At 40.7% G+C, this 18,899-nt stretch overlaps 1 protein-coding gene across 1 annotated transcript in view; it reads right to left on the bottom strand.

The window, feature by feature from the left end:
• The window catches only part of LOC144685505 (nucleus accumbens-associated protein 2-like), a 110,406-nt gene that overhangs the window by 13,287 nt on the left and 78,220 nt on the right, over window positions 1-18,899 (bottom strand). The window contains exon 3 of the mRNA XM_078550093.1: window positions 4,063-4,239. Within this exon, the coding sequence (XP_078406219.1) occupies window positions 4,063-4,239 (177 nt within the window). The remainder of the gene's footprint in view (window positions 1-4,062; window positions 4,240-18,899) is intronic.

An 18,899-nucleotide genomic window follows, 5' to 3' on the forward strand; every position in this document is an offset into this window, starting at 1 on the left:
ACTGGAACATGTGACTTCTGCATCTGTGCCTTCAAGTCTAATGCATCTCTATGTGTCGTCACCCATCGTGGAAGTCTGCACTTCTGGAAAGACTGATCACCCTGCAACAGTAAGCCATTGGACTTTTCATTCTGGACTCTAGACTCACGTGAAACCATAACTCTTTCTTACTGTGGTCTTGCCCTGCACCCCTTTCTTTCCCTTATCCCTCTTTTATTGAGCGAGTGCAAAAAGGGGCAGATGCTGAGAAAACCCTTTCCCACATTGTGTGTGGGGAATGAAATAAACCAACCCCCTTGTCTTACCTGATCCCGAGTTTGCTGTGGGGTTATTAATAGAGGATTGGATCACTCCAAACCGAAGGGTTGGGGAAAACACACCACCACTTCTAAAGGGCGGAGTCAGAAATCAAAAACACCTGCTTACATACAGGTAGAGGAGAAATCAGGGCTGTTTAAATTAATCCCCCTCCTGTCCATAACACACTGAAAACACCATTTGTAACAATTGAATCAGATTGACAACGACAACTCAGATGAAGAACACAAGTAAAATGAGACTATGCCTGATGTTAGTTGATATCCTACTCGTGAGAGAAAACTCGCACCATACTTAAGTGATGATGTTACGAAGTAAAGGTTAGTGAACAATTCTTACATCTTATTTTGTGTGACTAAGTGCATTGTTAAATTAATACAAAAGTTTGCATATGTAATTGGTGAAGCTGAAGATTCAAGTTATGCTTAAGTTTATCATTTACACAAACCATTGAAACGCATTACGCCTTGGAAGAATGCAGTGTATTGAAAACTGCATTGTGAATTTTGTCCACTAAAGGCTGCCCATAAATACGTACCAGGAGAGGGAGTTTAAAAAGGGAGCAAAGAAATTCATGTTTTAACAGCAAATGCAGTTCAGATTTTGAATACTCCTTACTGAGTCTTACCAAGGCTTGTGAAGTTCTTGGGATATGTCTAAATTAGCCAAAACGCACTGAGATCTAAGCTTATGTTGTGTTCAAGATATAGGTGCCTATATTTCTTAGTATGTAGTTGTCACTTTAATATCAACATCTGAAACATGAAATATTACCTGTCAGATTTTAAATTTAAAATATAATAGCTAAACCCTGTTCTTATACAATAACCTCCAGGCTTAAATGTTTAGATGCAGTAAACCAAATATGTAACAGGAGAAACACCATCAATCAGTACAGTAGAATGAACGAGGCATGAGAAGTTATGATAGTGGACTTCAGGAACCCAGAACTGTGTCCATTAAGATGTACTAGATGAATACAAACTATTAAAAGATAAAAGTAGGGAAGTATAAATGACTGCATAACTTTCGAACATTTATTTCACTGGAGGAAACTTTTTTTTAAAAACAAAAAGGCCTCTTCGGTGTTCTTTTTGGCCTGATCTCAAAACATTTTCTAACAAAATTGAGCCCTGAAATAAATAAGCATTAGCAACTGACGACCTAGAAGTATATAGCATTGGTGTAGGTGCTGCACTAGTGTGGTAGACAGGCTTCTAACTCAGCTCAGCCAGGCACTGGGAGAAATGTGGACTGAGATTATGCAACACCCACTGGGAAGAAAGAAAATTCATTTGAACAATTTGTTGGCTGCAAAGGCGGGGTTACAAACACAAAATTAAACACAGTTAGACAATTGAAGTAAAACAGTAGTCAGATTATTTATACTTTGCAATCTTTATACTTACAGGTGCCACTGGTTATTTCCTTTGTTGTAGCAAGTTTCAGTGGAAGTTGAACACTGTGTTCAGTGCACATTGCAGATATTTTAGAAAAAGTCAAGTGGCTAGAAACAGGTTTGAAACAACGCCTACTTGCATTTATACAGTGCCTATTAATGTAGTAAAAACATTCCAAGGCACTTCATAGGAACATTAGACAAAATCTGACACTGAACAATGCAAAAGGAGATACAAGGACAAGTGACAAAACACTTGGTCAAAAGAGAGACAGGGATACAGAGAGGTTTAGTGAGAGAATTGCAAAGCTTAAGGCCTAGGAGGCTGAAGGCATGGGCACCATTGGTGAAGCAATTGAAAATAATTGGGGTTGTACAAGAGGCCAGAATTGAAGGAATGAAGAGATCTAAGGAACAGAGCGCCATAGGCGGTTACAGAGATAGGGAGGAGCAAAACCATGGAGGGATTTGAACACATCAGTGAGAAGCTTTTTCTACATGGAGGCAGAAACAAAGTAAAGGTTCTACATGGGTAAGCTGGCAGGTAATGGAGTGGAGTTGGACAATAAGCAGAGGTCAACTTGCAGGATTTTGACTTGAAGTGAGGCAGGCCAGTAAATTACAGCATCAAACAGCCAACTGTTTGAAAATAATGATTTTAGCCTGCTGGACATAAAAATGTAAAATGTGTGCATTTAAAATGGCAGGAGTCTAATTAATTGATAAAACTGCTAACTGAAAGATGATCGCCTATGGCTCAGACAAGACTACTCTTGGATGTTGGCTTGGCATGTTACTTTTGGAGCTGCATTATCTCCACTTGCATAGCACGCTCGCGCACACACACACACACACACACACACACACACACACACGAAAGGAGGATACTGAAGGCGCTAAAACACACAATTATTGTTCATCAAGTGAAATAGCATTCTACTGATTGCCGGATAGCTCCAAGTGTTCTAAACCTACTGGTGTTTCTCAGGCAACTACTGTCCCATCATTAAAAAACATATTGAATATCTGTTTAAAAGCTACCAGCTAACGGTAGCTGAAAGCAAACATTTTGCCTTGCAAAATTTCTCTATGACGTACGTACAGGCATACAAGAAAGACAGACAGGAAAAGGCTGGCTAGCTCATTAAGCCTGTGCCAAACAGTTATAATACAACAAAGTATCATAACTCCTAGTATGTTCTCTTACATGTAGTCATGTAAACAAACCGCTTGATATCCATCCTGGTCCAATACTTAGAGCTCACTGATTGTTTCGGTAGGTATCAAGTCAGAGGTCACAGACAAAGCTTGAATTAATGCTCTCATGAATTTGTGTATAGCATAAGCTCCTGCTATGAACCGATCTTGGTGTTCTGAGGTTATAATGCCAAGAGAAAGCGTTTGCCCAACTTCTAGGACATTAACACTTCAACAAGCTTATTACAAAAAATACCAGAAATGCAAAAAAGGCTCAATTGTCTGGACTTTGAGCGCCAGATAATCAGGATCAAGGGGCAATATATCACAGGTCATGGCTTGGACATCCCCCAACTCCAATTAGATGAATGCAGCTTGGATGATGGTGATAGACACTCAAATTGGTTCCAGCACTCAATTGTGCCAAGATAGGAGGCAAAAAGAGAGGGAAGAGAAAAGAAAGGTGAGCAAAATATAAAGATCAGTCAAGGATCCTTGCTTCTCAATTGCCATCCCTGCTGATTGATGTATGTGGACATTGTCACAGTTCAACCTGATCCTAACATTGGATTGTCAACTCACTTAAGGCTATATTTTATTGCACTTCAGAAATATTCTACAGTACAGTATTTAAACCGAGTCAACAAAAGGTGCAGAAAAAGAGCTAGAAGGTGAATCACCACTAGAGCCAGAGCTATAATTTTATAGTGCACATACACATCACCAGTTCAGTGGCATACAGCCATTGACCATTAGGGAATTATTACCAAGGAACAACCCCTCCTTTCCCCATTGGGCTAAAAGTAATGCACTGGGAACAGATGTGTGCCCAGCACAGGATTCTCCTAGCTGCCCTTGAGAACACTATTCTCCAGGGTTTCCACTTCTCAGCTCTCCTGCCCAAGTGGGTTACAGTAAAGACCCATTCATCGCAGGCATTTAAAAAACCAAAATCAAGGAACTCAAATGAGGTATCAATAACACATGCACTTGGCTCAGTGGTTTCCTAGAAAAACTGCAGTGTGGAGAAACCCTCTGAAGTCATGAGTCAGGAGGCCCAGTCCATGGTTCATGTTTATTTTTCAGTAATTCGAGAGCCTTAGGCCTCTTTCACAAGTGACTGATCAACATTTTAAAATTATGTTTACCTGAAACAAGTTCTAGCTTCTCACCAGGATCACCCTCCGAGTACAGCTTCGGGTGACATCTGTAGCCAATCTGACTGATGAGACTAGCAGGAAGTGCGACCAGATCACGACGAACAAGCACACAGGAGCGATTTTCTACTGTCAAGTGGCTTGACAACTGCCCAACTTTCTCTTGTGCTAAAAAAGAGAAATATGTAAAAACAATGAAAACTACAGTAATGTATAATAACACAGCAGACATGACATTCAAATGAACAAACTGGAGTGGCTGGAGAGAAGGAAGTTTGGATTTACATTTCGTTACCTTGGGATGCAAGAAAATTTGGATAATTTTTAACAACTCAATAAAAGCAAGCAGCTGTTTCTCCTCAACAAAATGCTTTAACTGAAAATACCTGTGGTTAAATCTGCTTGTAAGTGGTGACTAATGTTCAGTCAGAAGCCTTTTTGGTCTTAAGTTTGATGTTGGCAATTAAGCAGTTTCATCAATCGTTCAGCACCTCCTGTAATTCACAAGTAACTTCCTTATAATGAAAAAACTGAAGGTTTAACACAAAAGTCTTCCCAGCATTGCTCTGAAGTATGTTACAACTTAAAACTGATAATTTCTGCCAATGCTAAAAAGATCAGATTTAAAACAAATGTGCCAAAAACAAACAAGTGAAAAATCTGACAGTGGAGTGATTCATAGACTAGGAATTGACCAAAGCTTTCATTGTGCCACTCTTTTGTGGAATTACTCTAATTAAAAGATGTGTGTGAAATAATAGAATTATAGAACGTTATAGCAGAGAAGGATGCCATTTGGCTCATCAAATCCCCACCAGCTCTTTGGAAGAGCATTCCAGTTAGACCTACTCACCCGATCTTGCCCCATATCCCTGCAACTTTTTCTCCCTCAAGTGTTTATCCAATACCCCTTGAAGGCTACTATTGAATCTATACCACCACCCTATCAGGCAGCGCATTCCAAATCCTAAAGGCCCGTTGATTAGAAAGGCTTTTCTTCATGTTGCCTCTTCTTTTGCAATCGTCTTAGTTTTACACACTGATCATGAAATTAAAAACTGCATGTTTATTGAATTTGAGGTTTAATTAGGAATTACAAATTTGAGAGCACAGATACAAAGTAAAATAATTCAGTTTAAAGAATAGGAAGCTTGCAATTTATTTCCCCTTGGAATTAGTGTTCATACCTCACAATGTCACTCAGTTATTTCCCTTAACCACTATACTAACATAAACGTGGCCATAATTTCTTTTTTAAAAAAATGAAAAAATCTGCAACATTCTTCCTTTAGTCAGGGCTTCTAAATGGAAAAGCATAAACCCTGCATTTAAATAGAGTCTTTCTCGACCTCCGGTTGTTCCAAATCACTTTACAACCAACTAAGTACTTTTGAAGTTCAGTTACTGTTGTAAAATAGGGATATATGGCAATCAATTTGCATAGTGCAAGGTCCTACAAACAGCAATGAGGAGGAACAATTACTTTGTTTACCGGACATGGGTATTGAATAATGTCACAAAACCAGAAGCCTAGTAGATTTTAAAAGACCACTGACGAAACGTGCAAAGCTACCCGCTAGTGATAATGAATAGATGTTTACAGCATAGGTGGCGACCATTCAGCCAAATATTTCTGTGCCAGCTCTTTGCTAGAATAATTCAAAACTAATTCCACTGTCCTATGCACACGCCATAGCCTGCATCTTCCTCTGCTTCAACACATTCCTTAAAAGATGCAATGGCCACTCTCATATAACTCCCTGCAGCAAAGTATTCCATGCTTCAACAAATCTCTGCATGAAGAAATTTATCTTCACCACAGTGACTTCTCAACCAGAGGAAATACTTTTACTTTTATTAACTTGCACTTACATATGCCTTTAAAAATTAAAATGTCCCAGCCACCTTACAGAAGTGCTATCAAACACAAGAGTTAGGTTTTAAGGAGCATCTTAAAGGAAGAAAAAGAGGTAGGGCGAGAGGCAAAGATGGAATTCCAGAGCTTAAGGCCTAGATAGCTGAAGGCCACCAATATGACAAGACAAAAGAAATCAGGGATACACAAGAGGTCAGATTTGGAGGAATGTAGACTTCTTGCAGGGTTGTAGGTCTAGAAGAGGTAAGAGAAATAGGAAGAAACAAGGCCACTGAGGGATCTGAAATCAAGGCTGGTAATTTTAAATTTGAGGCATTGCAGGATTGGGAGTCAATACAGATCTGCAAACACATGAAGGATGAACAAAACTTGCTGCAAGATATGGACAGCAAAGTTTTGGATAAGCTGAAGTTTGAGAAGGTTGGAAGATGGGAGGTTGGCCAGGAAAGCATTGGAATAGTCAAGTCTTGCGGTAACAAAAGGATGGGTGAGATCTTCAGCAGCATATTGGCTGCAGGAGGACAGAGACAGGTGATATTACAGAGTTGCACCTTGGTGATGGAAAAAATGAGGTTGGGAGCTCAGATTCAAATAGAACTTTAAGGCTGCAAACAGTCTGATTCTTAAGTGCAGTCTGATGTGGTCTAGCAAGCTATTCAGACAGGGTAACTAGGGATGGGTAATAAACACCAGTGATACCCAAAACAGGAGAATGAATTTTTAAAAATGATTAGATAATACTGAGTGAACTTTGTGTCTCAATAGTTTTCTATGGTCTAATAATGCTAGAATTTGAAATGAATTCACAAAGAATATCATCTTTAATTCATTTTTAAAAAATCTAATAGCAAAAGGGTTCAGATACTACACAAACCACCAACTTTACTCACAAGGTTTACATGGTCACCTTAACCTCTTAATTTTCCTGTAAATGATTAAATTGTATTATCCTCCCAAGCAAGCCACACAGAATATTTTTGGGACAGCTCCGAACAATGTGGACAAGCACAGGGCAACCTTCAACTGAAATGTCAGGCAAGGTGAGTGGAAATACTTGCAGGAATACTGTAAGTGAGACCTGGCACTCAGTGATACTGCATTTAATGCACTGTGGTGTCACAAGAGTACAGAACAGCTTCACAATAATGATTACCAATGCCACACGATTCTGATTGGCAGACAGGTCATTGAGGGACATGCTGAGCAACGGTTAGATATTTTCTTGAGAGAAGAACGTCACACCACAACCTGTGTGTTCCTCCCAAAGGCTACTTGAGGCACTAGCAGAGATCTGAATGACCAAAAGCAGGTTGAGAATGGAGGAGGAAAAATCAAATGGAAACAATCTACATGAAGATATACAATTCTTGGCAACTACAAAATTAAAAACAGAAATTAGTACCATATTCAATATTGTAAGACCATTTTTCCATTATAGGACTGTAGATAAGAGTATTTTTAGCCAAGCTCGTTTCCTTGTGCACGTTAATCCTTATATTTTCACTGCTTAAATTAAAGCAAATTGATTAGAACAGCACTTTCATATAAAAAGAAACTGAGAGATCAGTCTGAAGATTGAAATTAATAAAGCATGTCTAACAAGTATTGTACGGAGTTTCCATAATAACACTAATGAATGCTTGTGCAGTGGAGGTGGGATTAAGTAATCCAGGCCAAAACTACCTCCCTCTGAGTAACTTCCCCAGGTTCTCAATATTCTGACCTACTGAATATGTGAATATCTCTCTTTTAGCCTTTATTTCATTTAGGGCTCCCTTCTCTTTGCTAGATATGGCTAGGGTTAGCTATTAGAGGTCTTTAAATTTATGAAGCTATTTGATAGGGTAGACATGGAGAAAATGCTTCCTCTTGTGGGAAACCTAAAACTAGGGGTTATGAATATGAGATTGTCACTAATTAATCCAATAAGGAATTGAGGAGAGGCTTCTTCACCCCTGGAGCAGTTAGAATGTGGAACAACTTCTACATGGAGCAGTTGAGGCAAAATAGCATAGATGTATTTAAGAGGAAGCGATACAAGTACATGAAAGAGAAAGGAAATGTTGATCTGGTTAGATGAAGGAGAGTTGGAGGAGGCTCATGTGGAGCCTAAATACTGGCACAGACTAGTTGTGCCAAATGGCCTGTTTCTGTGCAGTAAATTCTATGTAATTCCAAGCAAGTCTCATTTTAACAGTTTGGGTAACTTTCTTTGCAATCCAAAATCCAGAGTGATATTTCAATAAAGTAAACTGTCACTCATAAGCTTCTCAATGCAAGAACTTTGCATGTAAACAGACTCTACATACTTACATGGGTGTCCTCGTTGCTTTTTTGCTAGGTCATGTGATAGCAATTTTATTCAGGAGGTTCTAATATCTAGCCACAGTCCTTGAATTAAATGTTATTGGATCGCTGCAACTTCATTCCTGTCAAAGATTCTAGGGCCTATTTTTGTGCCCTCAAATTAGGTTCTTCAAATATTAACTCTCAATTTTGCAAATTTCTTCATCTACTAAAATCAACAGGAATTAATTTCACGCAACAGTTATACATCAATATTCAATTAGTCTAAATTTAAAGCAGTGATGTTAAGGTAAGGGATGTGAATAATGTGGAATTAACATTTTTCCCACTTTCAGCATTGACAGCATTACTTCAACTGTTTGTGTACTTTATACAGGAACAATCCAAGTACAGTGAGTCTTACATGAAATGCAGAGAAGCAAACATCCCTCAAATTGCTTATTTGTAGTTTTCATGCTTTGTAAGTGCAATGTATAAAAATCTTCACTGGGGTTTGATGGCAGATATTACTCTATTTAATTAAACCAATGAGTGCATAGGATACCCATGGTGACATTTGAAACCATGAATTCCTCAACATAATCATTAACAAAACAAGGCTTTTCATTCTGTTAATTAACCTTGCCAGATTAGAAACTTTGTGTAGCTTTGCAATCACCGAAGTGGCTATGTTCAAAAGTTCCCAGGATAAAAGCAGCTAGACTAGAATTTAAATATTTAATAATCATAGAATCAAGTTAACAGTTTAAATCTCAAGTAACTTTCATTTAAAATTCAAGGGTAAAAAGCTCAACCAGGTTGCGGTGAAATGGAAGTGGCTTGGCAGTTTTCCTTGCAAAATAATTTGATCCTTGTGCTGTATTTTGGTTTTCAAAGCTAATTCTACTTTGTGCAGTGATTTATTGTGCAATTATAACTTCTTATGCAAATTCAGTCATTCCTGGGTAAGTGGCCTACTGACATTTTGGTGGTTTTCTGAAGTTCCATTGGGCTCCCCTGGCGAATAAAGGAAATATCAACAACTTGAATTTATATAGTTCCTTTTTCTGCGGTGTGACAACTCAAGGTGTTTCACAGGAGTGCAATGAAACAAAATCTGACTGCCACCCACATAAGGAGATATTAAAGCAGCTGACCAGTAGTTTGATCAAAAAGGTAGGTTTTAAGGAACAAAGGCAAGTGGAGAGATTTAGGGAGAAAATTTTGGAGCTTGGAGCTCTGGCAGCTGAAGACATGAAGCCAATGGTGGGGTGATTAAAACTGCAGCCAGAACTGGAGCATATTTCAACAGATAGGCAAGTGGCAAAATACGTTCTTTTTGCATGGGGTACAATATCCTGAGTGGGAAGATAAAAATAATACGAGAAAAAAGAGACCAAGCCCCGGAAAAAAATCAGCACACTATGCAATGAGATGACAACTTACACAAGACTTTGACGAATAATTATTCTTGCATTTAATTTGGAAGGCTAACAATTGAAATGTGGATGATGGCAGTTCTACGGGATATCACCTGCTGTTTGACAGTAAGGCAGAGTTTTTTTTAGTCATGATCTTTCTTTTGCCAACTGTGGCATGGCTGTTAAAACAATCACAGTGACAAATGACACTGGCATCATGAAGTATAATGCAATGCAGCAGTAGTCAATTGGCTTCAATGAGTTGGCAAATAGTAAGGCAGGTGGTTATAAATGGAAAACATGAGAAAATCCAATCAGGGTGAATGGTGTGACATTTAGAAAGGATTGTGCCATAAACAGAGGTTTAACTAGCTATATGAAACCAAGTTAAATAGATCAGAACATTTCATTTACTGGATCACTGGGCACAATGGGGAAGGCATAAAAACAGAGGTCAAGTAGAAACATCAGCTTTTTGACCTTTAAATGGAATAATTGACCTGAAGTTACTTCTAATTCAGAAGTGGCTATTATGCCCATAGTAAAAACACTGCATGAAGAAATGGAGCCAGAAGTACCCTCAAGATTAACTATAGTTGTTTTTAAAGCTACTGTACAATACAGGTAACAAAGGGTACTTCAATTTAAAAAGTACAATCTGGCCTGATGGTAATACAAGCAGCCAATTAGTGATATCTACACAGAGCTATGCTATTCATTGATGTATGTAAAGTAAACCATGGTCTCATCATTACGTCTGCTGGAATAAAATAGGCATGCAACAGTTAGTCAGTCAGAGTCATTAACAGCACAGGAGGGCGGCATTTGCCCATCGAGTTCATATCAGCTCCCCTCAAAGCAACCCATAAGTCCCACTCCCCCACTTGATCCCCATTGCCCTGGAAGTTTACTTCTTTCAAGTACCCATCCAATTTCCTTTTGAAATCATTGATCGTTTCTGCTTTCACCACCCTCATTACCACATGCTACTTAAAAAGGTCTACCTTACATTCCTCCTGCAACGCTTGCCCAAAATCTTAAATCTGTGCCTCCTTGTACCAGCAGCTAATGCAAAGAGATTTTCCTTGTCTAGCTTATCTAATCCTGTCATAATCTTATGCACTTCTATCAAATCTCCCCTCAATTTCCTTTGATCCAAGAACAACAACGCCAGCTTTTCCAATCTAACCTTGTAACTCAACCCCTCATCCTTGGAACCATTCTCCTAAATCTCCTCTGCACCCTCTCAAGGACCTTCACATCTTTCCTAAAGTATGAGACCAGAACCGGACACAAGACCCTAGTGAGGGCCTAACCAGAAGTTTTATAAACGTTCAGCATAACTTGGCTCTTTTTGTACCTGATGCTTCCATTTATGAAGTCTAGGATCCCATATGTTTTGCTAACCATTCTCGCAACATGTCCTGCTATAGTCAAAGATCGATGCACGTGCACCTCAAGGTCCCCTGCTCCTGCGCACTTTAGAATTTTGTCATTAAGTCTACATTGCCTCTCTGCATCCCTTCTGCCAATCCAGAGAGCCAGGGACCCGAGTTTGAATCCCACCACGGTAGATGGTGAAATTTGAATTCAATAAGAAAAATTCTGGAATCAGAAGTCACTCGATGACCATGAAGCCATTGTCGATTGTTGTAAAAACCCATCTGGTTCCCTAATTTCCTTTAGGGAAGGAAGTCTGCCATCCTTACCTGGTCTGGGCCTACATGTGACGCCAGACCCACAGCAATGTGGTTGACTCTTAAATGCCATCTGAAATGGTCTTGCAAGCCACTCAGTTCTCAAGGGCAATTAGGGATGGGCAATAAATGCTGGCCTAGCCAGCGACGCCCCGACTCCATGAACGAATAAAAAAAAAAAATCCCCTTCAACCTTCTCTGATACTGCATCAAAAATATCAATTAGATTAGTCAAACACAATCTGCCTTTTACAAACAATTAACTCAAACCTCTCCGAGTGCCTGTTGAATATTTTCCTGATTATGGATTTCAAACTTGACCCACCATTGATGCTAAACTAACCAGCCTGTAGTTGCAAGGACTATTCTTAAATGATAAAGATCAAGCAACAATATATGATTCAAATAAACAGGTCTCAGGTGAAAAAAACATCCAAAGATGAACGATTTTATCAGAAAAAGTTTTTTTTAAAATAAAAAGTTGTAACACCACATAAGATTTAGAAACCTCAGTCAAGCTACCAAATATTGGTAATACAGAAATATTGGTCGTGATCATTCCCAACACCAGATTCTAATATTAAGGCACCCTGGCCCCCTTAAGGTTTAAATATTTTGATAGAACAGCTCCTATGACAACTCAACTATAAACTGATGAAAGGCCCACTGAAGTCTACTCCTTTGACAAGGGTCCAGAATTTGTTGGGAAAATAACAGCAAGTTTAATACACACTCCTAGTGGAACATAAATAACCTAGCAATTTGCAGCAAAGAAAAGACACTCCCTGAATTGCAAATTGCTGCAGGATTTACACCACTCAACGTTGCGAAAACTGAAGCTCAGCATCAACCTCCCTGCCATTTAAGCAATTACTGCATTTTCACCATAAATACAGCTTAAAATCATTGCAGAAAGTTAGTGCTGCTCTATCTCACTGCATAAAGCCTCTGTTAATGGAGTGATTTATAGTTTTGGCCTCAACCCTGGAGGCCCAGAAAAGGAACAACTGTGGTGTCTCACTCCTGCAGGTAGTAAACTGTTCCTAGAGACTTATAAATTTTAAAAAGATGCTTTCTTACATCTCCTGATTTCTCTCGCAATTCAAATTTTGCCTGTCTGTCTTTATTTCTCTTTATCTAACTTGACTCCAATTCACCCCCATCGCCTTTGCTGTCACTCAGTTTCTTTCTCAATTCTCATAGGACGACATGGGTTGTTAGCTCCTTTTTGGCGAGAGGAATAAAAAAAATCTAAATTGTAAGAGATTACAGAGCTCGAAGATGCAGAGGGATTTGGGTGTCCTAGTGCATGAATCGCAAAAGGTTAGTATGCATGTAGAGCAAGTAATTAGGAAAGCTATTAGAATGTTATAATCTATTGCGAGGGGAATTGAATACAAGAGTAGGGAAGTTATGCTTCAGTTATACAGAGAATTGGTGAGACCACATCTGGAGGACTGTACACAGTATTGGTCTCCATATTTAAGGAAGGATGTAAATGCATTGGAAGCAGTTCAGAGAAGGTTTACTAGACTAATACCTGGAATTGGCAGGTTGACTTATGAGGAAAGGCTAGGCTTGTATCCGTTGGAGTTTAGAAGAGTAAGAGGCGACTTGATTGAAACATACAAAGATCCTGCAGGGTCTTGACAGGGTGGATGTAGAAAGGATGTTCCCCCTTGTGAAAGAACCTAGAACTAGGGGTCAATATTTAAATATAAGGGGTCACCCATTTAAGCCAGAGATGAGGGGAATTTTTTTCTCCGAGGGTCTTGAGTCTTTGAATAATTTTAAGGCAGAGGTAGATAGATTCTTGTTAAGCAAGGGGGTGAAAGGTTATCGGGGATAGGCGGGAATGTGGAGTTGAGGTTACAATCAGGTCAGCCATGACCTTATTGAATGGCGGAGCAGGCTCGAGGGGCTGAGTGGCCTACTCCTGCTTGTAATTCGTATGTTCGTATGTCACTTATCAAGGTCACAGATGTCACCTCAGCCTCACCTATTAACTTGCACTTCCAACAATTTGTGGTGAAAAACAAAAGATTGGTGCTGAAAGGTGAGGGTGCCTGGCTCCAGTAAATTCTAGGCAATTAAAATAAACATCTAATTTAAAGGGAAGCTGTTGAGAGGATTCAGAAAATCACATTTTTGTTTTCTTCACACCCACTTTTGAAATATTTTTCCACATACAATTATAATTGATATGAACTCGAATTCAGAAAATCATCCAATGTTGCTGGGATTATAGCGTGGCACTATGATAATGAAAAATTTATGCCCAACGACATGGGACTTTTGGCTATGGTATCCAATATCCCATTCTCAGCACCAAGCATTTCATCCAGCACCTCTGTAATTTCCATCTCATTCCAGCAATACAAATCTGAAAATTCTGGATTAACATTAAAAACAGATTGATTTGAAAACAACAGTTTAAATCAAAAATAAACAAATAAGGCTCCCAAATACAATACCCCGAGTCCTTCTATGTCCTACTGAGGGATGTGAATAACGGAAAGGAAAACTACCAAAAGGGAAAAAAATCATTACCATTCTAATCCGGTGAAATCATTCGGGTATTAACCCAGTCACAATCAGGCCTTTTTTACAAATGCAGTCATGGGTTGTTGGCATTGCTGGCTAGGCCAGCATTTATTGCCCATCCCTAATTGCCTTTGAGGAGGAGGTGGTGAGCTGCCTTCATGAACCGCTGCAGTCCATGTGGTGTAGGTACACCCACAGTGCTGTTAGGGACAGAGTTCCAGGATTTTGACCCAGCGACAGAACAGTGATATAGTTCCAAGTCAGGGTGGTGTGTGGCTTGAGGAGTACTTCCTGCTGGTGGTGCTCCCATGTGTCTGCTACCCTTCTTCTATGTGGTAGTGGTCGCGAGTTTGGAAGGTGCTGTCTAAGGATCCTTGGCGAGTTCCTGCAGTGCATCTTTAGATGGTACACATTGCTGCTACTGTGCATCTGCGGCAGAGGGAGCGAATGTTTGTGGATGGATTGCCAATCAAGCAGGCTGCTGTGTCTTGGGTGGTGTCAAGTTTGAGTGTTGTTGGAGCTGCACACATCCTGGCAGGTGGAGTGTATTCCATCACATTCCTGACTTGTGCCTTGTAGATGGTGGACAGGCTTTGAGGAGTCAGGTGGTGAGTTACTCACCACAGGATTCCTAGCTTCTGACCTACTCTTGTAGCCAGTGTTTATATGGCTAGTCCAATTAAGTTTCTGGTCAATGGTAACCCTCAGGGTTGATAGTGGGGGATTCAGCGATGGTAATACCATTGAATATCATGGGGCGATTCAGATTCTCTCTTGTTGGAAATAGTCATTGCCTGGCACGAATGGTACTTGCCACTTGTCAGCCCAAGTCTGGATATTGTCCAAGTCTTGCTGCATTTGGATATGGACTGCTTCAGAATCTGAGTCATCACGAATGGTGAACATTTGCGCAATCAGCAGCGACCATTCCCACTTCTGACCTTATGATGGAAGCAAGGTCATTGATGAAGCAGCTGAGATGGTTGGGCTTAGGACATTACCAGGAGGAACTCCTGCAGTGATGTCCTGGAACTGAGATGATTGACCTTCAACAACTACAACAATCTTCCTTTGTGCTTGGTATGACTCCAACCAGCTGAGAGTTTTCCCCCCCGATTCCCTCTGATTCCAGTTTTGCTAGGGCTCTTTAATGCCATTCTCAGTCAAATGCTTTCTTGACATCAAGGGCAGTCACTCTCACCTCGGGAGTTCAGCTCTTTTGCCCATGTTTGAACCAAGGCTGTAATGAGGTCAGGAGCTGAGTGACCCTGGCAAAATCCAAAATGAGTAATAAATGTGCTCGCTGATGCTAAGCAAATGCCACTTGATAGCATAGAACCATTGAAAGGATATGGTGTGGGAAAAAAGCCATTCAGCCCATCATCTGTGCCGGCCAAAAAGAGAAATAAAGAAACTAGCCACTCATTTTAATCCCACTTTCCAGCACCTGTTTGCATCCTTGGAGGTTACAGCACTTCAAATGCAGATTCAGATTCTGATGAGTTGCACGTTTCAGCCTCAACCACCAAGTTAGGCAGTGAGTTCCAGACACCCACCACCATCTGGGTGAAAAAGGTTTTCCTCATGTCCCCTCTAATCCTACTACCAATCACCAAAAATCTGTGCCCACTGGTAACTGACCCCTCAACTAGGGGAAAACAAGTCTTTCCTGTCTACCCTATCTAGGCCCGTCATCATTTTGTACACCACAATTAGGTCACCCCTTAGCCTCCTCTGTTCTCAGGAAAACAACCCTATATATCCAATCTCTCCTCATAGCTGCAATTTTCAAGCCCTGGCAACATTCTTGCAAATCTCCTCTGCACTCTCTCCACAGCAATTATGTCCTTCCTAATGTGGTGATCAGAACTGTACACAAAATTCCAGCTGTGGCCTAACCAGCGTTTTATAGAGTTCCATCATTACATCCCTGCTTTTGCCCAATAAAGGAAAGCATTCCATATGCTTTCTTGACCACTTTGGCCACCTGTCCTGCTACCTTCAAGGACGTATGGACATGCACTCCAAGGTCTCTCACTTCCTCAATCCCTCTCAATAACTTCCCATTTATTGACTATTCCCTTGCTTTAAGTTTGCCCTTCCCAAATGCATTACCTCACACTTTTCCGGATTGAATTCCATTTGCCACTTCTCTGCCCATTCAACCAAACCATTGATATCACTCTGGAGTCAACAGCTATCTTCTTCACTATCATCTACACAGCCAATTTTTGTGTCATCTGCAAATTTCCCAATCATGCCACCCACATTTAAGTCTAGATCATTAATATATACAACAAACAGCAAGGGCCCCAACCTTGAGCCCTGTGCAATACTACTGGACACCGTTTTCCATTCGCAAAAATATCCATCAACCACTACCCTTTGTTTCCCGTCACTGAGCCAACTTTAGATCCAACTGCCACCATCCCCTGTATCCCATGAGATCTCACTTTCCTGACCAGTCTGCCATGTGGGACCTTGCTAAATGCCTTACTGAAATCCATGTAGACAACATCCACTGCACTACCCTCATCAATCCTCCTTGTTACTTCAAAAAATTCTATTAAGTTAGTAAGGCACGACCTTCCCCTAACAAAACCATGCTAACTATCCCTGTGTCTTTCTAAGTGACAGCTTATCCTGTGTCTCAGAATCGTTTCCAATAATTTGTCTACCACTGAAGTCAGACTGACTGACCTATAATTTCCTGGCTTACCCCTTGCACCCTTTTTAAATAATAGCACAATGTTCACAGACCTCCAATCCTCTGGGACCTCGCCTGTATTTAGTAAGAATTGGAAAATGATTCTCAGAGCATCCGCTGTTTCCTCCCTGGCTTCCTTCAACAGCCTGGGATACAATCCACCTGACCCTGGTGATATATCCACCTTCAAGGATGCCAGTCCCTCCAGTACTTCCTCTCTCACTATACTTATTGTATCTAATATTTTACACTCCACTAACTAAAATGTGTGCACCATCCTTCTCCTTAGTGAAGATTGAGACAAAGTACTCACTGAGAACCCTTCCCAAATCTTCTGCATCAACCCACAAGCTACCATGTACATCTCTGATAGGCCCTAGCTTTTCCTTAGTTATTCTCTTGCTTAATGTGCTGGCAAAACATCTTAGGATTTTCTTCGATTTTACCTGACAATATTTTTTCGTATCCTCTTTGCTTTCCTAATTTCCATTTTTACTTTACGCCTGTACTTTCCAAGTCTTTTGTGACTGTCATAAGCTTTCTTTTTCTGCTTTATCTTGGCCTTTATGCTTCTAGATTTGGCAGTGTTACCCTTTCTCTTTTGTAGGGACATGTCTACACTGTGCCCACAGAATCTCGCCTTTGAATGCCTCCCACTGATTTGACAGTTTTCCATCTAATAGCTGTATCCAGTCCACTCGTGCCAGCTTACCCCTCAGCTTTGTAAACTTCATCTTCCCCCAATTTAGAACTTTTACTCCTGTTCTTTGTCCTTTGCCACAATAATGCTAAATTTAACTGTATTATGGTCACTGTCGCCAAAATGCTCTCCCACTGCTACTTCATCCACTTGCCCAGCTTCATTTCCTAAGACTAAATCTAGAATTGCGCCCCCTCTCATTGGGCTTATTACGTGCTGGCTAAAAAAGTTCTCTTGAATGCAGTTCAAGAATTTTGCGCCCTCTGTGCCCTTAACACTGTTTGTATCCCAATTGATATTAGGGTAGTTGAAGTCCCCAACGATTACTGCCCTAATGTTTTTACACTCAAATCTGTCTACATATCTGCTCTTCTAACTCACTTCCACTATGTGGAGGTCTATAGTACATTCCTAGTGGTGTGGCTGCCCCTGTTTTTATTTCAGTTCAACCCATATGGCCTCATTTGATGCTTCATTTAGTATATCATCCCCCCCCCTCACAGCTGTATTTGATTCCTTAACCTACACCCCCACCGTTTTTATTCCGTTCCCTGTCCTGCCCAAAAACGCAATATCCAGGGATGTTGAACTGCCATTTTTGCCCCTCAAGACAAATTTCTGTTATAGCGATGATATCATGCTGCCATGTATCTGCGCCCTTAGCTCATTGGCTTTATTTACTATGCTCCTTGCATTAACATATATACCTTTTGACACTGCCAAATTCCTGTGCTGTGCACTTTTGAACCTGTGCTGCTTCTGTCTTTCAGAGCCACTCACTAATTCTCCATCTCCTGTTTCCTGCCCTGAATTTGCCCTCAGGTTCCCATTCCCCCTACCAATCTAGTTTAACCACCCCACCTCCCTCCCCAACAGCATTAGCAAATCTCCCTGAAAGGACATTTGTCCCAGTCCTATTAAGGTGTAGATTGTCCAGCTTGTACAGGTCCTACCTTCCCCAGAACCAGTCCCAATGCCTCAGGAATCTGATGCCATCTCTCCTACATCAGCTTTCCAGCCACGTATTTATTTGCTCAATTCTCTTATTTCTATACTCACTTGCACATGGAACTGGGAGTAAACCAGAGATTACTGCTTTTCAATCTCCTTATTAACTCCCTAAAGTCTGCTTTCAGGACCTCACCCACTTTCCTAGCTAAGTCACTGGTACCAACGTGGACCATGACCTGTGGCTGATCACTCTCCCCCAGAAGAATGCCCTGCAGCCGCTCAGTGACCCTGGCATCAGGGAGGCAACACACCACCCTGGAGTCACGTCTACAGCCACAGAAATGCCTGTCAGCTCCCCTAACTAATGAATCCCCTATTACTATTGTTCTTCCCCTCCTGTTCAGCCAAGCTGCCTGTAGTGCCAAAAACCTGGCTCTGACTGCAATTCTCCGAGGAACCAACGCCCTCACCGGTATCCAAAATGGAAAATTGATTGGAGACAGGACCCCAGGGTACTCCTGGACTACCTGCCTAATTTTTTGGACTGCCTGGCAGTCACCCATTCCCTTTCTGACTCCAGGCTCCTAAGCTGTGGTGTGACCACCTCTCTGAATATGCTATCCACATAGCTCTCAGCCTCACAGAC

Source organism: Cetorhinus maximus, chromosome 10 (genome assembly GCF_964194155.1).
Source record: "Cetorhinus maximus chromosome 10, sCetMax3.hap1.1, whole genome shotgun sequence".
Lineage (NCBI taxonomy): Eukaryota > Metazoa > Chordata > Chondrichthyes > Lamniformes > Cetorhinidae > Cetorhinus > Cetorhinus maximus.